This window comes from Mus caroli, chromosome 16, assembly GCF_900094665.2.
Source record: "Mus caroli chromosome 16, CAROLI_EIJ_v1.1, whole genome shotgun sequence".
NCBI lineage: Eukaryota > Metazoa > Chordata > Mammalia > Rodentia > Muridae > Mus > Mus caroli.
This window is the reverse complement of record NC_034585.1, coordinates 85,760,838-85,786,653: the sequence shown is the minus strand read 5'-3', so window position 1 is coordinate 85,786,653 and position 25,816 is coordinate 85,760,838. Positions and strand designations below refer to the sequence as shown.

Below are 25,816 nucleotides of genomic sequence, written 5' to 3'. Positions count from 1 at the left end.
CCATATCTATGCCTTTTCTGCTTTGGAGAGCCCCCCCCCCCCCCAGTCACTTCCCCCCCTTTTTTTTTTTCCCCCCCCCCCTTTTTTTTTTTTTTTTTTTTTTTACTGTCATTGCCTTTCTATCCTTTAACCTCATTCTTTTGTCTCCTACTTCAATGGGAGTTGCACAAAAGTCAGAACTCTCTGCCTTCAGCCCTGCTGTATTTATCAGACGGAGAGATTCCCCACAGGGTTCACTAGGTTTCCTAAGAGCCAATGGATGCATTTAGGGATCAACTAGGGGAAGCTGTCTCGACTCTGCGGCTGTCCACCAAACTGAACGCGTATGACCTTTGGTTTTACTGGTTAAGGGTAGTTCAGATGGCAGCTGAAGAGTAAGAAGAAGCAATAGTGAATTACCTTCATCCGTTTGATTTCTGAGTGCCTGACAAAAAAAAAAAACACAACCATTTGGAAAGCTGGAGCTCCCTGCCCCTTAACTGTCGTGGCTAATGACAGAAGGGGGAGGGCAACGATGTGCAAAAGAACGTGTTATCACTAGATAGCGGTGGGATGAACTCACAGCATGCTATGGCAAAGACCGCAACTTAACTGTCTTAACTGGTGGAGCATGGGGGTGGGGAGGGAAGGCCAGCCTCCATAGAATGGCCAGCTGCTTGGTCAGCACCCCTGGGTCACAATAAACCTTCCTCTGTGGTCTTACTAACTTGACTTTATTTTTTTTTTTTAATTTTTAATTTTTTAAGTTTTATTTATTTTATTTATGAGAGCACTGTAGCTGTCTTCAGAAACACCAGAAGAGGGCATCAGATCCCATGACAGACACTTGTGAGCCACCATGTGGTTGCTAGGAATTGAACTCAGGACCTCTGGAAGAACAGTCAGTGCTCTTAACCACTGAGCCATCTCTCCAGCCGCCTTGACTTTACTTTTTACCACATTTATTCGTTTATGCTGTGCCGCAGTGTGCACATGGAGGTTTCAAGACAGCCTCATGGAGTCCAGTCTCCTCTCCACTATGTGGGCTCTGGGGATCGGGCTTAGCAGCAAGCACCTTCACCCACTGAGCCATCTCATCAACCCTTACTTGAATTATTATTGCTTGTGGGAGTTTTATCCATATATAAGATCATGCTATTTTACACACACATATATATGTAATAGTGCCCCCCTCTCTCCTACTCCTGGTTCTAGGCTCAGGGCTTCAAACTTCATGAAATTCCTTGAGTGTGGGGGCTGTGATGGTTGGAATATGTCTCTTGCAGTTGGCGTCCTCTGAGAAGGTTCTGGGAGGTGGGATGTTTCGGCCAGAAGGTGCTGCCCTCATGTGTGGAGTAATGCTGTCATTATGGGAACGGGTGAGACACTGCAAATATGGCATTGGCATAAAATGGCTTGCCACCTCCCTTCTGTGACATGTGGCACCTCCCACAATGGTCCAGCCAGGAAGCCTTCCCATTTTAGTCTCAGCCTCCAATACTAGGAGAAAGAAATATCTCTTTTTTATATAGTTATGCACGTGGGGGGGCGTATTCTACTATAGTAGGAGACAAGGGACTAAGCTAGCAACTGTATCTGATTTTCTGCTAATGAAGCGGGTCCTGGGGAGCAGCGGGACAGTCTTAAGCTGGGGGCTGATCTGCAGAGAAAGGGACTGCTAAGATCAGGGAGGTGTGGTTCCTTCTAGTCCCGCCCTCCTGACTTTAGGAGATTAACCCTTGTGCTGTGGGCAATGACTTGGTTCGTCCCAGGTAATCCCTGGACGTGGGGACTTGATGCTCTTCCTGTTTAGTGAGCATTCTGAGGTTCTTGGGAGAATGGTGCAGGCTGACTCCACGAACAAAGCTCAGACCCTTCTGCCCCTTGTCCCACCCACCTCTTCAGCTTTATCCAAATAGTCTCATAAGTCTATGCTCTCCCCAGTTCTGTGAAGCACTTCATCAAATGATTGGACCTGAGAGAAATTTGGGGGAGTTTTTGATTTTGTAGCCAATTTGAACAAGAATCGATATGGTCTGAAGACCGTAAACGTGTGGCTAGCATCCGAAGTAGGGGATGTCTTTTGCAAACAGACCCTTATCCTGCCCAGTCTGCTCTGATTTTGAGTAAGAAATGGCCTGAAGTATTGGCTACTTGGAGTTAAGAGCTCTGGTGTCAGACATGCCAATACTGACTTGTTTGGGGCTTATGCTAACAGTTTAACAGTTTTGTAAGAGACTAAAACACAAGTTAAGCTAAGGCTGGCTTTTGGCCAGACTATGAGTCTGTGTAGCTTTCAGCTTTGAGAAACACTAGGCCGTGAGGACACACTGCTATCAGGGTACCCTAGGTGCGGTGCCAGGCCCTGTGTAGTGTAGCTTGCTGCATCCCACACTAGCTAAGTCCTTTTTTAGCAGCTTCCTTTGGCAACATTGTGGCAGACTGCTTAGCAGAAGAAATGTCAGGTGATAGGATTAACTTTGGATCACCGTTTTAGAGAGAGTCCATCCTGGCAGGAGAGGCGGGGTGGAGGAGCTCAGTTAGATGGCTGGAGTATGTTCTGGAAGCTGTTAAGTGGTGGCTGAGAGAGCAGAGAGCATGCTATACAGCAGGAACCAGGGGGTGGATGTGACCTTCAAAGGCTGTTCCCAAGTCAAAGGCTAGCCCTGTTCCTGGTGACCTACTTCACTCCAGCGTTTCCAGAAAGACCCACACTGGTGCCATTAGCTGGAGGTCAAGAGCTCAAATCTAGGAGCCCATCTGCTGAGGATATTTACAATTTGAATCACCTCTTCATCCCCGTGCCAACCCAAACTTAATTTTACTCTGATGAATGGTGATGCTTAGGAGCCTGTCTTTGGGGCTGAGGAATTTAGAGAGCCATCTTAGAAGAGGAGTTTCAAAGCCTCTTTCTTTTAGTGAGACTGTGGGAGAGGTAGTGACTGAGAAAACGGGGAGGGCTCCTGGACTCAACTAACCTCTATTTCCTGATTTTTTGGGGGGGCAGGGTCTTGCTATGTAACCCAGGCTGGCTGGAAACTCACTACACAGCCTCAACCTTATGATGAGTCCGCCTGTCCTTCTGGGGGGGGCACCACCAGCATAGGCAGGCACCACCACATCCCAGGTTCCCTTGTCCTGGCCGCACAGGGTTTCTCAGATAAAGAAAGGTTGGGGTCACAGTATTGGCTGTCTCAGTGTCTCTGTAACTGGAAGGCTTTCTGACGTCACCAGTGGTCATCTCCTCTCTGCGGACAAGGCCCCTTTCTGATACATGCAGAACAAATATTCTTAGGACTCACACCAGCTCCATACTGTTCCCTCCCAGGCTTTTAATGCTGGCTTTTCAAGCAGCTTCTGATCTTCTAGCACTTGGCACAAGCAATGGCCAAAGGGCACACAATGCTGAATTTCACCCAGATTCCCTTAAAAGGAAGTGCTACAGGGGTCTGTTCTTCTAAGGCAGGTATCTGATTATTCTGACGGCAGGACAAGACATTAGAGACGGAGCCATAGGGGCAGCTCTGTGGTGTGCATTTATTGGCAGAAGTACATTTAGTGCGCTAGAACTTGAGATTTTTCTTTTCCTTTCAGCAAGTTTTCCATCAAAACAATAGTGCAAATTTAAAAAAACCTAGCCATACCTGATTCCTGGCCAGGCTGAAGGACGATGCATTTTAAGGGAGATTTTATTGCGGGGTCATCATCAAAATAAAGAGATACACAGTAGTTTGTCTTTGGAAGTAAGTCTCTAAGGACAAATGTGAAGTTCCCAGTGACATTATTCACTTTGGGCTCGTGCTGTAAAAAGAAACACACACGCAAACAAACACTCAGACTTTGGTGAGAGGTTAGCCCTAAGGGTTCTATTTTCAAATCTTAAACAAGTTTAAACATATCACTGGCTTAGCAAGGCTTATGTCACTAGAAGCAAGCAATTCATTGCCAAACCTCATGTTCCTACATATGTACACATATCTTATAACCACGACATCTGGCCTATCAGATCCATTTTATGGATGAGAAGGAAGAATCCAAAAGGGGATTGAAGGTTTCCATGATATCATTGCCACAATATTATCATTTTACTGTAGCTGATAAGATGATCGGGGTGAGTTTGGGTCATCAGAGTGGAGCGCCATGAGTAAACCCTGGTGACTCACATTGGAAAGCTCATCTGAACACATGCACACATGCCCCCTGTTCTTGTCACACCAGTCTCCGCTGCCTCAGGACTCAGTCAGTGGGAGGGCCATCCGTGGATGTCATCTCTTAGCCTCAGCCCCAGAAGCCAGAGTCAAAATAACCCTCCTTCTTGATAAAGTGTGCAGCCACAGGTATTTCCTTACAGTCACAGCAAACAGACTAAGACACTCTTCTTTCTGCATCTGTGCAGCATCCTCCACCCCATCTCTGTTCCCAGCCAAGGGCACCTTTCTCCATGCTCTCAAAATTCCACCAAGTCTCTAGGACAACTCGCCCGCTATGCCACTAACTGTCGCCTTCTCCAGGACACTTCACCTGCATGTGGACGTGCTTGTCATTCCTCCAGGCCCCACCTTCTAGAGTTGCTGCTGCCGCTATATGAGAAAGGCTCTGGAGAATGAGCCCTTCAACGCTTTACTTGAGTCCATGCAACCAGGCTTTGCCCATGACTCACCAAAGGCACTCTTATAAAGACTCTTTTAACTCCAGACATGGGAGCTGAGATGCCAGCCATTGTCTCCTTCTAAATGCCACCCTGGCATCTTGCATTTAACATATCCTAACCGAAGTTCATCAGAGTCCTCATTATTTCAGTTAATGGCAACTGTAAGGTGCTGTGGCCATAAGGTTTCTCTACCACACTGTAGAGTCCACATATGAAACACATGGAGCACTGGAAAATCACAGCACCAACAATTGATCCAGGCCACTCCTGCCTGCTTCCTGGATAACACCAATGGCCTCTTTTATTTCATGATTTAATTTGACTGAAAGATCAATTTTCTTAAAAAAAAAAAAGCCTCTGTGTACAGTTTTCATCTTATGATGTTGTTGTTATCCTAATAACCACATAGTCTAAAATGCTGTGATCCATGCTTTGAACGTAAAGAAGCATGGATGAAATACAACAGTAGATGATACAACTCCTCTCCCCTTATCTTCCCCCTCTCTGTCTCCTTGCCTCTGTCTCTTTTCTCTCTCTCTGTCTCTATATCTCTCTTCTTTCTCTCTGTCTCTGTATCTCTCTCCTCTATCTCTGTATCTCTCTCCCCTCTCTGTCTCTGTATCTCTCTCCTCTGTCTCTTTTCTCTCTCTGTATCTCTCTGTCTCTGTATCTCTCTTCTCTCTGTCTCTGTATCTCTCCTCTGTCTTTGTCTCTTTTCTCTCTCTGTCTCTCTGTCTCTGTATCTCTTTCTCCTCTCTCTCTCTTTATCTCCTTCCTTCCCTCCCTCCCTCTGCAATGTTGGGTGCTGAACATAGTAGCAAGCAGTCTACCACTGAGCAACCCCTCTAAAGTAACCCTTCCCTGGCCTTACACAGTTCTTGAAAAGGAAGTACAATGTATTCACTGCCAGCTACATATTGTTTTCATCTGAACAGGAGGGACACTTACCTTCTTCCTAACGCTGTCCCCTATCTGCTCTTTGATGACAAAGGGTGTAGACCTCATCCTTTCCCGGATTATCTTGGAAGTGACAGGTGGAAATTCCATCGTCACGTTTATGTGGTCTGTAAAGCCAACGATCTCAAATTCTGGTGGCTCAAGAGGAGCTGTGAAAAACAGGCACTCTTCATAAGAAAGAGAAATGAGTAACAGTCTTTCCTTATTTCTGTATGTACATTGTGTCCTGTTGTCAGAGACAGTGTCATTTCCTTTAAAGAAAGGCTAATTCTGTTTGAATGGGCTTCTAATTCTAGCTGTATAGTGCTGTTTGGATTTACTTTTGAAAAACGGAACAATTTGATTCATTAGCTTTCCTATGGCACATGGTACACTGACTTGAGATGGATGTCAACAACGGCACATGGTACACTGACTTGAGATGGATGTCAACAACCTTCCCAATTCTCAGGCTGGATTGCAGACATGAAATTTAAAATGACTTATTTTCATGATTCAACATGAATACATAATAATAATAAACAACAGTAATACAAGCAGGGAATTTTCTTTGAGTATAATCAACTGTTCTATGCTAATGTATATAAATATATACATATTCTTACATATTAATTGGGGTATATAAATAGTTGTATATGCACATGCATGTTCACACACACACACTGAAATGAAGTCCTTCTAACCCACAATGTTTTTTACAATTTTACTTAACTACTTTAAAAAAAAAAAACAAAACAAGACAAGACAAGACAAGACAAAACAAAGCAGGTTTTCACTATACAGCCTAAGCTGGCCTTGAACTCACAACCTCCTGCCTCTGGGTCTTCAGTTCTGGGATTACAAGCGCGTGCCACCATGGCTGACTTACTTAACTATATGACATAAACATGTCAATACACATTTATTTACCCCGAGGGTTAGAAAACCATGTCTCATGGGTTAGATTTCGGCACAACCTACAATCTCACTTTTTTTTTCTTCTTTTGAACGTTTTTTTTTTGTTTTTTATTTTTATTTTTTACTTTTAAGGAATCTCAAAGGAAAACACAAAGAACAACATAGGACAGAGACTGGATGTGGCCCACACAGTCTAACGTGTTTCTTCTCTGACCTTCAAGGAGTTTCACTGACTCCCGACTCACTTTGTAACTTCCTATGCTGAATTTAAACCCCGTGTTCTTGCGACGCCTCTGATTTACTATTTTGAACAAACAGATTATTTTTTATATTTCTGAACAGAATCTATGTGTCATTTGGTGTTTTTGGAGCTCAATCTCTGCATTTGTTCTTAGCCATTTCTTCCTCCTTAGAAAAATAAAAGTGCTTAATTTTTGTATTTTTTTATTTATTATTATTATTATTTTATTATTATTGTTTTTTTGAGACAGGATTTCTCTGTGTGGCCCTGGCTGTCCTAGAACTCACTCTGTAGACAAGGCTGGCCTCGAACTTAGAAATCTGCCTGCCTCTGCCTTCCAAGTGCTGGGACTAAAGGCGTGTGCCACCACTGCCTGGCTCAAAAATTTTTTTAAATTATGTGTATGTGTGCGTTTTTTTGTGGGGAATAGGTACAAGTAAGTGCAGTTGCCTGTGGTGGGCAGAAGAGGGCAGCAGGTCCCTGAGGCTGAAGTTACAGGTGGTTGTGAGTTGCCCACTTGCATGCTGGGAACCAAACTCAGACCCTCTGGGGAACACTGAATTCTTAACTGCAGAGCCAGCTCTCCAGTCCTGTTGGTCATTTCTTTATAACAAATTATTAGAGAGGAATTCTGAGTCACGTGAGAAAGGTTTTAAATTTTATTCTCTCTCTTTTGATGTAAATACATCTATTTAAGGTAACCATTTAACATTTTTAAGTTTTTTTGTTTTTTTTTTTACATTTTTAATTTATTTTGTTTTGTGTGTGAGTACATGTCTGTGTATGGGCCACTCTGTCACAGCACATGTGTGAATGTCAGGGGACAACTTGTAGGGATCAGCTCTCTCTCTACCTTGTGGGTTCCAGGGACTGAACTCAGGTCATTAGGCTTGGTGGTAAGTGCCTTTACCCACTGAGCCATCTTGTTGGCTTATGTTACTTTAAAACAAAACAAAACAAAAAAACAAAGCAAAATATATTGCTGGATCTGTTCAGAAGAATTATGTCAAAGAATGATGTCTGTATTTTTTTCCTAGTCCTGGGGGGTTTGTTTGTTTGTTTTTATTATTAGATATTTTTTAAATTTACATTTCAAATGTTATCTCCTTCCCTAGTTTCCCCTCCAAAAATCCCCTATCCTCACCCCCTTCCCCTGCTCCCCAATTCACCCACTCCCAATTCCTGGCCAAGACATTCCCCTACACTGGAGCATAGAATCTTCACAGGACCAAGGGCCTCTCCTCCCATTGATGACCGACTAGGCCATCCTCTGCTACATATGCAGCTAGAGCTGTAAGTCCCACCGTGTGTTTTCTTTGGTTGGTGGTTTAGTCCCAGGGAGCTCTAAGGTTACTGGTTAGTTCATATTGACGTTCCTCTGAGGGGGCTACAAACTCCTTCAGCTCCTTGGGTACTTTCTCTAGTTCCTCCACTGGGGACCCTGTGCTCCATCTAATGGATGACTGTGAGCATCCACTTCTGTATTTGTCAGGCACTGGCAGAGCATCTCAGGAGACAGCTATATCAGGCTCCTGTCAGCAAGCTCTTGTTGGTATCTGCAATAGTGTCTGGGCTTAGTGGTTGTTTATGGGATGGATCCCCAGGTGGGGCAGTTTCTGGATGGTCATGCCTTCAGTCTCTGCTCCGAACTTTGTAACTCCTTTGTTTGTTTGTTTGTTTGTTTGTTTGTGTGTTTGTTTGACACATCATCTTGCTATGTAGTCTTGGATGGCTTCCTACTTTCTATGTAACATTAGGCTGACCTCAAACCTCTGTACTCCTCCTGTGTCAGGCTCATGGGTGCTGAGATTGCAAGTGTGCACCACCACGTCTGGTGGCCTTAGGTTTTAGTATCTTTTTCATATTTAGGATTTGGATCATGAAAAATACTTATTACTTTAATATATATTTTTTATCATGATCTATAAGCTGTGCTTTGATTTTTTTTTTCTGTGAGTGCAATGCACAGATGTGACTGTTGATCCAAAGCCTTGCACACCCCTGGGACAACCTCCACACCCCTGGGATGACTTCCTAAGACGGACTCATGATCTGGTCATACTTTCAACCGTTGTCATTTTCCCAAGTATGTACGAGTGTACACACCTGCCGTTCCGTACCAGTGTGCTGAAACCAAAAAAAAACGTTACCATGGAAACCAGTTATAAATGTAGTCACTGAAAACACAGTGGAGCTGGAGCCACTAGCATAAGTGCTCAGGACACGGGAAGACAGAAGGGTCACCCCACTCCTGGGCCCCACTTGCCTTGTGAGCTGAGTGCCCTAAGTGTTCATATATATAGCCTTCTTGACTTACAGTCTCAGATGGTGGACAGGAAGATACTGTCCTAAAGAGATGTGACGGCATAGAAAGACCCATGCAAAGCCTCTGTCCGCTTCCTGCCAGGTTGTAAAGTGAACAGGAAGACAGCAACAATTACCTCTGACAACCTGCCTTATACACGTGCCGAACAAAAACCTGAGAAGCTCAGGTTATGGACCCATTTTCTAGATCAGAAAGCTGAGGCTCTGAGCAACCAAATGGCCACAAAAGGTAGGGCCAGGAGTCAGCCCAGCTCTCCAGCCAAACACCTTCCTTGTTCACAGCAACAAGGAGACCCACTCACCGTTTGCAGGCACCATGTAGTCTGAGCAGCGGCACACGGTCAAGTCCCCTCTACGCACTATGACGATGGCGACGTAGCTCTCCATGCCCTCCAACCACTTATCTGTCACGTCACATGATGACTTCGTGGTGTCTGAACAGTTCTTAACCTTCGTCAGATTTTCGTCTTTGCTTTGGAGGGGAAAAGATTGAAGAAGGAAAGACGAACATGCGTGTGGTGAGAATCCGTTTCCTGTGCCTCATATCTTTTATGATGGCTAAAAGAAATGGTTTGCAGGCGTTGCCCAGATATCCCACAATCACATCATTCTAAAACTGAACACATTCAGCTTCGAAAACCCCCACTCACCTACCCACTTCTAATCTCTTCTGGATTTTTTTCCCTTAATGGTTCATCCCCAACTGAGTCATTATACTTTTATTGTTTAATAGATAGAATCTACTGCATGCATATATGAAGGGAGGGAGGCAGGGAGGGAGGGAGGGAGGAAGGAGCCCTGGGTTTGGGCTTTTCTCGGCCTGGGCCCCAGACTTCCCTCCCTAGGATAATTAGCAGTGCTTTCTTTGAGATATGTCTCTGGCTGAAGGTCATACAGTCTTACATCTTAAGTCAGAACTCTGTTCATTTAGGGACATCAGGGCCAGCTGATTCACCAAGCTTGGGGAAGTAGGGAGTGTGCTCGTTAGTTCCAACTGTCAACAGGAGATGGAAGAGAACCCAGGGTTGAAGGATTATCTAGGTTCGCCTGTGGGCATGTCTGCAGGTGACTATCTCCATGGTTAACTGTAGGTTGGAAGGCTCGCCCTGAGGGTGGATGGCAGCATTCTGTGGGTTGGGCATTGGATTGTGTAATGATGGAAAGCTACCTGGGTAGTTTGCAAGCAAGGGAGCCCAGCATGTATCCTCTCTCTGCTCAGGACTGGTGGGATACCTGAAACGCCTGCCTTGAGTTCCCTCGACAACCGCCCTTTGCTTCCCAAGTTCCTTTTGGCCAGAGTATTTTATCACAACCACAGAGATGAAACCAGAACGCACAAGCTAGCGAGATGTGTGATCATCAGCAGAGGAAATGTGAGCTTTGCAGGAGGAAGGCAAAGTCACAAGACACTTGTGCTTTCTCCTGGCTGGTATAACCGTTGGAGGTTATACAAGAGAAAAGACCGTTTCAGGCCAGGGCTACAGGACTTACATCATAGATACACTCTCTCCAAAGAGCTACTGAGAAAAGCAAGGACTTCGGAAAGCGGCTGTTGTTTGTCGGCAGAGGAGGGCCAAGGTGGTCCCTGCCAATTCCATCCTTATTCCCATAGCAATGTTTCGGCAAAGACAAAAACTCTAGGCTAAAGATTAAGCAGCCCAGTGATGGCTTTGGACCCAACCTTGCCAAGTAGGGCTTTCTGGACTATACCTTGTCTCCATGAGTAAAGAAACAGGGATGTAAACCACCAACATGGTCACGAGGCCTTGAGCCTGATGGAAATTCGCACTTGTAAACTCTAGAGTGACCGCAGAGGAGTCACTGTGCAACTGCAAACTGCCAGGATTTGGCTTAAAAACACAAGCTTGGCTCCTGCTGCAATAGCTTTGGGCTACAGAAGAATTTAAATTAATTAGGAAAGGATAGGTGTTTTGACTTTGGCCTTTTATGAGTCAGAAATCAAAAAACAAACAAAAACCCCACAAAACAAACAAACAAACAAACAAACACACCAACAAGACAAAGAACTGGAAAGATGGCTGGCCAGATAACCTAGCAAAAGACTCAAGCCCAGTGAGAGAGACTGTGTCAAAAAATAAGGCAGAGAGTGATTGAGTAACTTCCAGTGTCAACCTCTGGCCTCTGCACACACACACACACACACACACACACCTCCCCAAAACATGTAAGTTAACCTAAAAAGTTCTGGGGCAGGAAGTCTGCCCATCGAGGGGAGAAACCATGCAACAGGAGGAAAGGTAACATACTCAGTAAGAGAGAGAGGAAAAAAAAAAAAAAACACAAAAAGGCCACGCCAACTGACCTCATGACTGTGTACCAGAGGGTGTAGTTAGCGGATGGCCCAGACTTGTTTTTTAATTCCCAGGATAAAATTAGCCGGGAATTTCGTATGGTTATGTTTATAGTGCACAGTTCATCTGGATACCCTAGAAAGAACAGGAGGCAACGATGAGAAGAAACGATGAGATTTGGAACTAGGGTGGCTCTCCCTTAGGAGCCCGGACGCACACGGCTCGCGGGCGAGCCCTAGTGGAAGCTTTCTGGCACCTAGACCAAGCAGGAAGTCCACTGGACACGGGAAGTGAAGCAATTCAGTTGATCAGTGACAACTTATTGTCGGGGCAGGAAAGCTAACAAACGGGAACTCAGCACCCTGCAAACACAGGACAAAGGGCTTCTCTGAACTGTTTGAGTTCACGGATTCAAAATAATCCTCTCTCAACTGGCCCATAAACTGCTGTGCCACCCACCCCTCTCCCCCTCATGCCTCCCTCCCTCCCCAACTGTCCCTCTTTTTCTCTCTTCCCCCACACTCTCCCCTTTTCTGTCTCCCTCCCTCCTGAAGTCTCTCCCCATTATCCTTCCCTTCCCACCCCCCTCTCCTTCCCACCCTCGATCTCAAATCCCCACTGCATTTTTATTCCCCTCATCACACAAAGGAGAACAAATTTCAGTTAAAGAAGTTTATTTTCCTTTGCCTGAAACTAATCTGTGGAAGACTGGAAATTAAAGAGAAATTCATCTGGGCCCTGTGCTGCTTTCTTCATCCTTTTCTTAGTGAGCTGAAAAGCTTCAGTGCGCCTTTAAGAGTGCCTCCCAATAATCACTAGTGCTTTTTTGTTTTTTGTTTTTGTTTTTGTTCCCTCTTATAATAGTTTAGAGCACAACTAATGAAAAACACCCTTAGCTCCTCTACCTAGAAAGGATTCCAATAAACTGGTCAGCATATGTGGGCTCAGAAATCAAACTTCCCCCCCTTTCCTGCCTGTTAGCCAGACACTTTGACCCTTACATTAAATTTAGTCAAGCTCAGAACAGTTCTTACCATCAAAAGCAGACGGTGGGATAGTCTCTAGGCTCATGCACACTAGAAGGAAGCACAACACATTACAACAGGGCTTGTTATGGGCCCAGACTGCCAACGTTACTATAAATAAATGTCAGGTTCCATGACATCCATGTGCTACTTAAGGGTTGAGATTTTCTTGTGCTAACAAAAATCCTGTGGAGAGTATGGATGCTCTTGGCTAATGTGGTATGACCGACACGACACATGTGCCATCTGAAGGTGGCAACTGGGCGGATGTAAAGTGAGGCCGCTGGGACTTGACACAAACGGCAGGGGTTGGAAGGGTTGAGGGAGTGTCTGAGAAGTGGCTGGCTATGTGACACATTTCTCGGAACAGAAATAAGCACGCTGCTAATACATTTAAAGTAAAGATATTTAACAAGAGTGGCAGATGAAGAGAGGGTATTTGTGATTGGAGTTAGTGAGTGTCGTCCCTTAGAGTAGGGATGGGCGAGAGGGGTCATTTGTTTCCTGATCTTGCAGTGACTTACAGGGAGTAGGGTTCCTGGTATTTTTTAGAAGGTGGAAACCATAGGCAGGACACATTAACCATGGATACCCACACTGAGACATTTGTCATACTCCTGGATCCCCTGAGGACAATGAATGGGAGAGATGACATTGTGGAATTCAAACAGTTCAGAGGAAAGAACAGAAAGGATGTGAAGAAATGCAGCTATAGAAAAGATAAGGGCTAAAAAGAAAGCAAGCGTATAAATCAACGTGTAGGGATGGATTTTCAAGTTAGTTTATATGGGACAAGATAAAGGGATGGCCACCTTCTAAATGCCACCGGGCGTGAGATTCAGGGTATGCAGAGCCGCAACCCTTTGAATTATAAACAAGGCCGTTTCCTGAATATGGCTGGAGCCTATATTATTCTGGCTTAGCTAAAATGAAGGGGAAGACCCCCGTGGGGTGCCTGATGCTGGCTGTGCTGCTCTGGGTCCTCTAGATACGGACATCAGTGTGCTGCTCCACACCAGGGCTCTCTGTGATGACAGGAACACGGGCTTTCTCCTCTAAGGGCTGTGCTGGGAAGTAGCACCTACCCACAAGACACAAGCTGAGGAGACCGATGGCAGAGACGGTGCGCCCTGAACGCATCCTGTTCAGCTTTTAAGTCTGTTTTTCTGCTCTCACACCTGAAGGAGATCAATATTGAGGTGGTCAAAACTTAGAAGCACTCAATTATATTGTAATATACATGCTAACGAGAGAAGAGTAAGAACGAGCCAGATTTAGCTGCAGATGCGGGCCCCGTGGTAGCCCTGGATTGGTTAGGATTAGGGTTAAACTTGCATGAGCTTACTATGTGTGTGCACATCTGTCCTCTAAGTGGAGAGGTGTGGGAAGGGTCAGACATTCAAGGTCATCCTCGGCTACATAGCAAGTTTGAAGCCAGCCTAGAGGTGCCACCCGTCTTTAAAAATAAATTAAAAAGTATCCGAATTCTGGTTTCAGTCCTTCCGTGATCCCTGAGACTTGCTCAGCTCACTTTCTCTCCGATGTGGTATCAATCCCTAGTTAAGACGACTTAAAAAAAAAAAAAAAAACTTAAATTTTGAACAGGCAGTAGGCATTTGGTTAATTTCAGTATTAAATAACTAAATCTTAAAAAATTAATTAAATTCCTCTTTTGGGATAGCATCGGAAATGTAATTGAGGAAAATATGTAATAAACATATTAAAAATTAAAAAAAAAAGAAGTGAAAAAAAAAACAAAAAAAACAAAAAAAAAATTAATTATGTGCTTCTGTGTGGGAATGTGCACGTGTGCGCATTGCTGCCTGTGGAGGCTTAAGTAGTTGAAGGGGTTATAGGCAGTTATGGCTATCCTACATTGTTGTGGAGACGTGAATCCTCCGGGAGGGTAGAAGACCTCAGCTTCTGAGCCATCTCTTCATTGTGGTTATGTGACACCGGCTACATAGCCCAGGCTGGCTCGAACCTGAGAGAGCCTCTTGCCTCAGCTTCCCAAACGCTAGGACTACAGACAGACACCGCCATTCTGGCCACACGTATTTCCCTCTTCTTTCAGACAAGAGGTAGACTATACAGCCCTGTTCTACCTAATTTTTCTCTGCCTAATACATTGGGAAGCCTTCCAACCAAAGACAATTTTCTTGCTTTTTGACATAGCTGCACAGCATAACTCTATGGACATGAGACCCCTTACAACATTACAGTAGCCACCCCTGACTCTGCCCCGTCTTCCCTGCTAGGATGGATTAGACTCGCTCAAACTGGGAACCAGATAACTCTCTCCTTGGAGTTGCTTCTGGTCGGTTATTTGGTTACAACAGGGGACAAGGCAACTCATACAGAAAACTCACAACAAGTGCAGCCTTTGCTCTTACAAACTTGACCGTGTGGTTCCTAAGCCTTGGGAATGGGTTTTTGGGAGGAATGTGGAAGATTTTGGAGCCGTTGGTTATAGAAGCTTTTAAGTGCCTATGAAGTGCTTAAAGCTTTAAAGACCAAAAATGGTCTCAGCCAAACATGCAGTAAAGACTGTCCTCTATCGCTTCATAGCGGAACAAGAACTCTGTTGGGAAGTTGGCTCGAGGTCATTTGTGCTATTATCGGGCAAAGAATCTGCCTGTGTCCTGAGAATCTGAGCAGGCTGAGAGGGGAGTGACATTAATTTGTATGGAGAAGGACATCTGAATTAAAGATGGCGTGCTCGTGCAGGCTGCCATGGCTACTGCTCACAACCTTATCCGTGTCTATGGTGAGGGAGTACAGTGAGGTGGAAACACGGGAACAACATGGAGACTGGCAAGGAAGGGGGTGGGTTTAAAATTGCTTGCAGGCAAAGTGGGTGTGGCTGAAGCGTTGGTAACTGTTACAGATGCTGGCATACCAAAGAGAAACCCAGGGACTTTGCCCTAGGATTGTAAGAAAGTCATCTGGCTGATTAGATGCCACCTATTGACAGTTCCAGGTGAACAATACTTTTCGTATGAAAAGAAAGCAACCAAAGAGGTAGAAGGCAGCAGTACCCCCCTCCCGCACTGGAAAAGCTCTGAGTAGAACAGCAGCTGCCATCCAGGGAGGCCAGGCTACATCTCACACTGACAGCAGGAATCTCAGTGTTCTGGGTGGTGCTGGCTGTGCAAGACACAAGAGCAAGGAGATTAAGAATGCTACGCCAATGCTTCAGAAAGTTTCCGAGAAGGTGTAACATGCACTTCGTGCACGAAGCTCCCAAATAGGCTGTGTGCAAAGCCATGCAGGTAAATTCCACATTGCAGTGGAGACCCTAGGTTATCAGAGATGTCAAAGTTGGGAATGTTCACCAAGGAAAGCTGCAGGGGGCGTGCTGGGGCTGGTCCAAGGGGAAGGACATCTGCACCACAGCAGACCTGGAGAGACAGGGCTATTCAAGACTGTTAGCGCTCAAATGATGTCACCAAGGGCCTGGGGTGCCAGTTTTCTTTTTCGGTCAACTATTTATTCCATCTCTATTGTTCTTTTTCCCTTTTTTGGCAGAGACTTTTTTTTTTTTTTTAAGTATGAGGGAACCTGGCCCTTCCTGATATAAATCAATTTTTTTTCTTGTGAGCTCTCTGCCTGCCTTTTGATTGATTACTTGTGCTGGTGTGTGTGTGTGTGTGTGTGTGTGTGTAAACCACTTGGAATTTTCTGAGTTTTACTCTTCCATATGAAAAAGCACAACTGTCCCTCCTTACCTGGGGATTCTGAGTTAGTGTGTTAGTCCAGCTTTGTACAGGATTTTGTATGGAAACAAAAGACTTGCTATAGGCGATTGTTTTCATTTTCATTCGTTCCTAAATGACACAATACAACTGTTTACATATCATTTGTGTTACATCAGGTGTTTCCTGCAATTTGAACATGATTTAAATATACAACCAGACAGACAATAAACTAGGCAACAACTCTTGTTTTCTTCGGAACAGCGACTTATGTATTCCACTCTGGCCTTGAATTTGCTCAGTAATGGAGAATGACCTTGAGTTTCTGGTCCTCTCCCTCTACTTCAAGACCCCTAAGAAGTCTGCCATTGAATCAGGTTTGATGTGGTGCTGTCACCCACGTGTGACAGACAGGGATCTCACCACTCCAGGCAGAACGCCAGTCCCGATCTCCAGATCTCGCCATGTAGATCAGGCTGCCTTTGAATTTGGAGGGATCCTCTTGCCTTACCTACTTCGTGAACGCTGGGATGATAGCTGTACACCAGCTCGCCCAGGGAGCACGGGTTATATGCAGACACGACAACATCTTATACAAGGGGTGTGAGCATCCTCGGAGTTTGATATCCCAAGAGACTCTGGACCCAAAAGTTATCAAGGCGTGACTGTTTATTCTCTCAGCCTCTGGGGTTTGCCCTTTTAGAAGGCACCCCCATTCCAAGGTGAGATAGGGATTCGTAAGTTTAAAGGAGCTTCATTTGATCTTATTTCTTCTCTCTCACTGAAGATTTAGAGGTCAAAGAGAGATTCTTTGCCCCCCATGCTCCCACCCACGAATAAAACCATTTGAGACAGAAATAAAAAAGGAAAAGGACCGGGAAATGGCTGTCTCAGCTTAAGCTAGAAACAACTTTACTTTAGAATTCCCCTTGACTGCATGGTGGCAGTTCCCATCCACGGAATGTTCGAGAGACATTTGGGAGAGTTCAGGTTAAAGCTTACATTCCTTCTGCAGAGACAGCCAATCACCTTCCCCACAACTTATCTAATGACCCTGCTTTCCCGAGGAAGTACCTTCTGGGCTAGCCTTGTGATGTGTGTTGTTATCTCCCACCCCTGTGCCACAGAAGAGAGGCTGCAGGGCTAGAAATCTGCCTGGACACAGGCACACCTGCATGGTCACATGTGAGATAGCTCACTCACATCCCAGCACCTGACCTGAACCCTTGGGCCTCTGCTTTTCTTCTGATAGTGAAAGATCTTTGTTTTCATGATGTATTTGCAGGAAGACTCACTTGCTTCAGTAGTGGGAGCATGGACACACACTCTCACACACACGTACACACACACTCATACACACACACATACACACTTACACATACACTCATACACACACATTCACACACACTCATATACACACACTCACACACACATATACACACACACTCACACACATACACTCATACACACACTCATACACACACACTCTCTCTCTCTCTCACACACACACACACACAAAACACACACACACACACACACACACACACACACCACTCTTCTCTCTTCTCCTCTGGGCCAAGAATATTTCCTCCCCTTGTTTTGTTCCAGGCAAAATGAGGCTCCACTGCACACAAGACGTCTTCTAACTAAATTCTTGTTTGTTGAATCTCGTTTCCACTTTTGGAGTCCTGCCTGAATTCTTAACAGAGACCCTTAAAAGTCTCCCTGACCCCAAACAGCTCTGTCTTCCTAAAACAGAGCTCTTATTGTCTCAGGGGCCAGGCCTTTCAGTCTCGGGGCCTTGTGTAGTGAACAACTTATTTTCACGGTCTTCTGTCTCAACATTCCCAACTTATCTTTGACTCTGGTTTGTTAGCACCTTCTGCTGGGACGGTGGCACAGCCTGGCCTCAAAGCACCAGCTCATATCTGGGCTGCTTTCATTTCCCCCAGCAAGTTGGGCTAACCAGGACTCATTAATGCTGTGGTTCCATGGTTGGGTACCAACTAGGTCACACCAGCAGAATCTCATTTTGCCACTAAAGCCCTTCATGCTGGGTGGTCAGGACTGGGTGCTTCAGCCCTGCATTATACTGAGACCACTGGTTCTTTTATAATGGGAAACTGGCTGGAGTTCCGGACTGGTGGGAACAGGTCTGTAATCCCCGCCCCCCTCCCCTGCTCCCAGGCACCAGCAGATTGGAACAGAGGTTTACAGACACTTAGAGGCTGACAGTATGCTACAGGATGGGCGGGTCCTTGGAAAAGCGGATGAGGGAGCGAATAGGAGCCTTGCAGGTCAGCCTTACATTCATGCACGCGCCTCACTTTACACCTGCTAGGAGCTGCACTGCCCCTCCTTGTGGGGGGGGGGAGGGGGCGGGTGTGTGATCCTCTTGGCATCTTTGGACAAGGAAAATATCAAAAAAGGTCACAAAGAGACCAAGCATTCTTCTCCAAACCTTGAAGATTTCCCCAACAGACGTTAAGTTGCTATCCAGATCCAGATATTCTGTCAGTAACTTAATCTCCTGGAACGAACCATTTTCAGGAGTCTAAAATACCTTTTAAAGTTTAAGAAATACTGGAATGACAGGTTTTCACCTCTTTGGCTTTTTCGTTTGTGTGTGTTGTTTTTTTTTTTTTCCTCTTGTAGTTTTGGTTTGTGTGTTTGTGTGTTCAGGTTTGTGTGCGCAGGCATGTGGAGGCCAGAGGTCGATGTTAAATGTCTTCACCCATCACCTTTCACTTTATTTGTTTATTTTTAGTAAAGTGACAGGAAATTTCATTTAAAGAGACAGACGGTTTTCACAGGAGTGGCGGGCTCCTAGAGTTTCAAACGACCCCTCCCCAGATTTTTTTACGGGGCTCTAAGGGACTGAACACATGACCTGCTTACTTAGTGAGCTCTTTACCCTCAGAGCCACCTCTCCAGCCTGAATTTTTGCTTTCTGCCGTCAACATTTTGACTGAGGACCACCTTGCTTTGTGTCAGTTTCCGGCTGCCAGACCCTCCTCCCCCATGTTTGGTGACAAAAGGTTCCCTGATCCTGGGCTCCACAAAGTCCTCTTCCGGTTCCTGAGCCAGCGAATCTATGCTGCACCAAGGATGCAGCCGCGGAAGCTTTTGACCTTGTTTATGATAATTTGCTGTTTCTGGCATTTTATTTTCTAGTTGTCCCCTCCGCCACAACCCTCACCCCTGGCCTTCAGTATATGGGGAATCTGACCACCGGCTTTCAACTTGAATGGCGAGCTGAGCAGACGGCACAGAATCATTGACTGACTCTGGCAAAGTCTGAGGCCGGCTTGGTTTTCCTTGTTATTATTGTTGGGTTGTGGGTTTTTTTTTTGTTTTTGTTTTTGTTTTTTTCTCCCTTAACTTTTTCTTCCCAGAAACTTCCCAGAACTTTTTCTTCTACTCATTCGTTTTCAACGAGCTGAAATCATTTAAGATCCTCTTGACGCGGAGCGCTCATGCCATTCTTGCTGCTGGGTTTATTTTTTTTAGGCCACAGGCCCTGTTGCCCCTCTCCCGTTCACCTCAGTGTTCTTTCTTTTGTCCTGTTCTGGTGTGCATGTGTGCGCTTTCTGTTGTACTTGGGGGCTTTGGCTGTAAGAAAGATTCCAACTATCCTAGATAGCTGATTGTACTGTGCCTGCCTCCTAGGAGACTCTTCTAAATAATTTAATCTGTCTCTTTCCTTTGGGCTTAAAGCAAGCCTTTCTGTTGTTAAAATGTTTTTATTTGGGGCTGGAGAGAAGGCTCAGCGGTGAAGAGGCCTTAGTGCTCTCACAAAATACTCAGGTTCTATTCCCAGCACCCACATGGTAGCTCACAACCATCTGTAGCTCCAGTTCTAGGGACCCTGATGGCCTCTTCTGGCCATGACTGTCACAAGCCATGCACACAGTGCAACACATACATTCAGGCAAAATGCTCACATAAATAAAATAAATCTAATTTAAAAAAGTTTAAATATGTTTATTTATCTTTTCATCTTCTCTCATTCTTTAACACCAGGTATACAGGATCAAACCTAGGAGGCCTCACGCACGCTAGGCTAGCATCTCCAAGAGAGAGAGAGACAGCCCGGCTTTTTTACTTTAAAGACCCCTTGTGAGCCTCCTGTCCTACTCGGTCTCCCACTCCACAGAACTCTACTTGGATGGCTTCCATTGCAGCTGCTGTACTGTGGTGCACTGAAATCTTAAGCTGCTTTTCATCTCACTCAATGGATTCTGCTTTGTCAGGAGAGCAAGGGTAGCCTCTTGTTCTGAAGAAGGAGCTCACTCCCCGGTCAGGGGATACGGCACGGCACACGAGAACCCGAGCGAGGCCTGTGCCAAAACCCTGGGCTTGCTTTCTCCACAGAGACTCTGGTGTCTGGTACTGCTCACGGCCCATAGGGGAGAGGCGAGTGGAGTCAACCATTTGTCTTGGATTGCTCCCCAACTGTGGCCGTCCCCTCTCAAGGGCCTCTGCTCACACAAAGGCCCGCTGCTCCTCTGAGAAAAAGATAAGGCCACACTTGGCCATTCGCTTCTTTCCTGATGACTTAAAAAAAATGTTCAAGACTTCTGTTGGACCTGTAGGACAGTTTCTAATGCTCGGAGCACAGTAAAAGGCACTTTTAAAGAATCTCAGAACTGAAAATGAACGAACAGAAGCTAAGGCAAGGTTTAAGGTTATCCAGCCTGTAGATGGGCTTCTAGACTGACTGCTGGGTGCATCTTCCTGTTGGAAAAACACTTTCCAATAATTTCCACCCTTGCCCTCCACAGCCCTTTCTCTGCTTCCCGCTGTTGTTATAGCAGCCAGCTTCCTCGAAGGAGGTGCTTGCCCGTTAGTTCTTCCCTGAATTGCATACACCAGCTTAACGCTCTTTTTGTTGTTTGCTTCTTTGGTGGTAGCCTCTTACTATGTAGCCTCAGATGGCATGGGATAACCTGCTGTTATCCATGATAACCCAGACTGGCCTTGAACTCACACATAAATCCCTTTTTCTCTGGTACCTTAGCCCAGGGATTTAAGGCTTAATTCTTTGAGAATTCCAAAAGAAAGAGATTCAAGTTTCATTCTTTGTGTGCACATGTGTGGATTGGGTGTATATCTGGGTGTGTGTCCCTAGACACAAGTAAGCTGAGGTCAGACACAGGTAGAGTCAGCAAGCAGTCTTTCCTCTATAACTTCCTTCTTGTTCTGGACACAAGGCCTCTGGTTGAACACGAAGCTTACTGTTAAGGTTAGGCTAGCTAGCCAGAGGGCTGCTGGGAGCCACCTGTTTTCACTGTCCAGGGCTGGGGCTAAAGGTTTGCATGGCTATGGCTTGTATGTGGGGACTGGGGATTCGAACTCAGGTCCTCTCATTTTCTCAGAACTAAGGCTCTGAACCACCTCACCAGCCCCTACTATACTTTAAAGATACTTCAAGGAACTGGACAGTGGTCTTTGAATATCTCTTGGGGGTTGATGCCAGGAGCCTTACCCCTCAGAATCCTCAAGTCCTTTATAAAAGTGGCAGGGTATCTGCACAGAACATACATCCTCTCACGTAAAGTAAATCGCCACCATCTTACTTAGAATACTCTGTACAATGGAACTAGCTCTTATACTGTGTCTTAGTCTCTGTTCTATTGCTTTGGAGAGACACCATGACCAAGACATGTCTTATATAAAGGAAACATTTAATTGGGGGTCTTCATTATACTTTCAGAGGTTTAGTCAGTCCATTATCATCATGGTGGGGAACATGGCGGGGAACATAGCGGCATGCAGGCAGGTGCTGCAGCAGAAGCTAAGATCTACATCCTGATATCTTGATCCACAGGCAGAGGAGAGAGAGAGAGAGAGAGAGAGAGAGACAGACAGATAGACAGACTGACTCTGGACCTGGAGCCGGCTTTTGAAACCTCAAAGCCCACCCCTAGTGACACAAATCCTCTAATAATACCACGCCTCCTAATCCCTCCCTCCCTGACAGCTCATCAACTGGGTACTAAGTGAGAACTAACGAGCCAATGATGGTCTATCTCATTCAAACCACTACACACTGTTTTGTATGTGTGTGTGTGGGGGGGAGGGTTAGTGGCATAAAAACAGGTCATGCATGATCAGTATGGACCTTGGCTCAGCCTGCAGTCATGATGGCTATACTTGAGAAGGGTGGGCAAAACACAGGCTCTGTGCCAGCACCTCTGATCTCACGAATGATAAGAATACACTTTAGACGTTTCTGGAACCAGAAATGGCAGCATGAACAACTCTGCTCACTTGGTTACCCATTTTCAAGAACTTCTTAAGATCAGCGCATTTTAATTTGGGTAACAGGTTAGATTAAAATATGAAGGCCAGTAATCAGAGAATATATTTGTATCACTGAATCTTCAACAGTGTGAATGTCTAGAGATGTAACAGGAAAATCAGTCTACTGAGGCTTGGTGTGGACAGGCAGGAGTAGTAGAATATTCATTTGGGAATTTGGGAGTGGTCTAATTTTTTTTTTTTCTTTTCTTTGTTTGAGATAAGATCTCACCAAGCAGCTTACTCCTGCCTCTAACACAAAATCCTTTCGCCTCAGTCCCTTGAGTTTTAAGTGAGATTACGGGTTACTCAGTAGATGGAGGTATGCATGTTTTACGTCTGGTCTGGGGCTGTAGCTCCGCAGCCGACGGTTATCATTTATCTGATATGGTTGCACCACTACCACCACCAACCCAACAACAACAAAAAGTAGTTCCACTTCTAACACAGTACCTCTTAGGCTATGGTCTTCCTAGATTTGTTTTAGACACATTGTTGAGTAACTCAAACCAAACCTCAGAGAGGTCTTTAACCCAACATTAACTACTTAACTAAAACTTGCAGCCCTGAGAATCCAAGCCAGGAAATCCAAGACTACGAGGAAGGGGCTCTACACCTTCCAGCTCTCTTTAAATGTTCAAATAAATACAGGGGAAAAAAAAAACTTTAGAATAGTCACATCCGGGTTTTTCTTTTTATGGCTTAAATTTGAAAAGCCACTTTTGAACAGCAGCCACTTCCTGCGCCACACCGATGAACCTCATTAGCGACCCCCAAATCGCTAGTGTGTTGGTGAATTCGATGAAGCCATATTTGGTGTGACCTCTGTTACCTCAGTATCAGACCCCACCTCATTACTCTCCCAAGGCTGCACAGTAGAACTGACAGGCAAGAGACAGGGGACAGTAGGGCAGACTCAGTCTCTGGTCCCAATCTTAGCACCTTTCTTAGATGATGCTTGGGCTATTTCCTAAGATCTCTTGTCACACAAAACAGGGACATAAAACAAACATTAAAACACAAAAGTTCACAGGTTGTCAAAGTTTTCCAATAGAGCCATGTTAACCAAATAAATGGGTCAATAGGGCCAACGGTTTACCGCATGCACTATTGGCTGGCTTGGAATAGAAATGCAAGCTACCAATAAACTCAGTGCCTTTCCTGTATCCCATCCCTGCCCATCTTCTGCGGGCCACAACCCCTTCAGTGACCTCGTAGGTGCATGAACAAATGATCCTGGGACTTAGGTTTCAGGGCGTGCAGTGTGTGTGTGTGTGTGTGTGTGTGTGTGTGTGTGTGTGTAGGGGGAGGGGTGTCAGGACGCAGAACAGGACCCAGAGGCTGGAGATGATAACTAGCTTGGCAAGGCGAAGTGGATCCTGAGGAATGTGGACCCCTTAGGATCTGGCAGTGGCTCGGGCTGAGGTGCCCCATGCACCCTCGGTGGGGCGACGCGGGTGGAGTGAAAGCAGATAGCCCACAAAAACCCAGAGCTCACCAAAGGAGCGGTGAAAGGAAGGCGCCCATGCGGGGGCCACGGGGGGCCCCCATACGCAGTTCGTGGGTCGCGGGGTCGCGGGAACTAGAGTCCTCAGACTCTCCACGGAAGAAAGGCAGGAAGAGGCGGAGTCCCGAAGAGAATTGAAAAGGGGATTCCGGGAACTGGCAGCGGGGAGGCGGCCCAGTCCTACTGTCCGCGAGGCGAACGACACCCACTCACGTCCCCGCAGTGCCCGCAGTACAGTACCTGAACCTCCGGGTCTCGTGGATCCCCCTCTGGGAAGTCCTGGGGCCACCTCCGAGCTGCTCTGGGCACCAGGCGCAGCTGCGCTCGGCTGGCGAGCAGTGGAGGCAGGCGGGAGCCGAGCCAGGCGGAAAGAGGGAGGGACAGCGGCGGGGTGCCCGGCGCCCGGCGACCCGAAGAGTCTCCGCTCGCAGTCAGGTTTCCCCTGGTCTAGGGCCAGACCACGCAGGCGCCCGGAGGCCAAGGGTTCCCAGTCGCTGGGTCCGCCGTGAACAGAGAACGAGGCGAGAGGCGGGGCCCGGGCGGAGCCGGCGGCAAATGGGCACTTTCTCATCCATTAGGACCCCACCCACTTCAAGTACAGTCCAGGGAGGCAGAGTTAACGGATCGGATCGGGGTTGTTGTGTTTATCGCGGCCACCTCGGAGGACTAGGTAGTGCCTGATCCCTAGAACTAACTGGATACGAATGGGTTGGATGCCTGGCCTAATGATGCGGGTGTGTACTCTCTTCTTCCAGGAAGGCCTCGGCAGGAGGATCTCGAATTCAATACCTATCTGGGATACAGAGCAAAATTAAGGCCAGCCTGGGCAATATAGGGACACCCTGACTCAAAATACAAAGGAAGAGGGGTCTGGTCAGAACTGAGTGTCAGAACGCTTGTCAATCATGTTTTGTTTTGGTTTGGTTTGGTTTTTGGTTTTTCAAGACAGGGTTTCTCTGTGTAGCTCTGGCTGTCCTGGAACTCACTCTGTAGACCAGGCTGGCCTCAAACTCAGAAATCCGCCTGCCTCTGCCTCCCAAATGCTGGGATTAAAGGCGTGGGCCACCACGCCCGGCTAAAGACCAAACGATTTTAGAGTAAGGAGAAACAATCTTACCTACTTAGGAATACCACTTAGGAACAAAATACCTACTTAGGAACTGACATCCCTTGTCTTCCGAAATGGAATACGCGGGAGCTTTCTGTAGCGTATGCACAGTCTAAGTATGAACATCGCCAAGGTGGAAACGCTAATGTAAGAGGAGGCGTGGCAATGCCTACCTGGGCTTGGATTCTCACTTTCAGATCTCCGAGGGAAGAGAAGGGGAGGTAGTTCACAGTTTATGTAAAGGGATTTTCTTTCCGTTAAAAAGCGTGTGTACGTGTTTTCCCCCTCTTTAAAGACAAGATCTCTTTGTGTGTCCAGCTGGCCTGAAACTTAAGATCACCCCGCCCCACCCACCAAATGCTGGAATCCCCGTTCCAGAGCCACCATATGCAGTTACTCGGGAGGCAGAGGCAGGCGGATTTCTGAGTTCGAGGCCAGCCTGGTCTACAGAGTGAGTTCCAGGACAGCCAGGGCTACACAGAGAAACCCTGTCTCGAAAAAAAACAAAAAAAAACAAAACAAACAAACAAACAAACAAAAGAACAGTTTCATCTACCAAGACTGACAGTTGCTGAGTCCCTCTTCCTGGGCTGACCGTGAAGAGGTTTCCACCGATTATGTCACACTGGCAGAATTCCTACCAGTCTCATGAATTTGAAAGGCTCTTATCTGGGATCCTGGTTTTCTACAAAAGCCGTTCAGTGCTGAAATAGTTTCAGCCACAGTTTCAAAGAAGTTGTAGAAGTAGCCCCGAGCAAGTGGGGGTAAAGATGATCCAAAACTGTGGTCTGCATGCCCCCTTTTATATACACATGC

At 46.1% G+C, this 25,816-nt stretch overlaps 1 protein-coding gene across 3 annotated transcripts in view; it reads right to left on the bottom strand.

Annotated features, from left to right (window-relative positions):
* Positions 1-24,398, bottom strand: part of Ifnar2 (interferon alpha and beta receptor subunit 2) — a 31,923-nt gene extending 7,525 nt beyond the window's left edge. The window contains exons 1-8 of one of the 3 annotated variants that reach the window (XM_029470546.1): positions 24,133-24,398; positions 16,116-16,214; positions 13,473-13,565; positions 12,397-12,438; positions 11,374-11,497; positions 9,353-9,522; positions 5,579-5,736; positions 3,624-3,780 (exon numbers count right to left, since the gene is read on the bottom strand). In XM_029470546.1, coding sequence (XP_029326406.1) covers positions 3,624-3,780; positions 5,579-5,736; positions 9,353-9,522; positions 11,374-11,497; positions 12,397-12,438; positions 13,473-13,527 — 706 coding nt within the window. In that variant the 5' untranslated portion in view covers positions 13,528-13,565; positions 16,116-16,214; positions 24,133-24,398. The remainder of the gene's footprint in view (positions 1-3,623; positions 3,781-5,578; positions 5,737-9,352; positions 9,523-11,373; positions 11,498-12,396; positions 12,439-13,472; positions 13,566-16,115; positions 16,215-24,132) is intronic. The other 2 variants (XM_029470545.1, XM_021185509.2) reach the window with 2 other exon arrangements.
* Between the last annotated feature and the right edge of the window lie 1,418 nt (positions 24,399-25,816).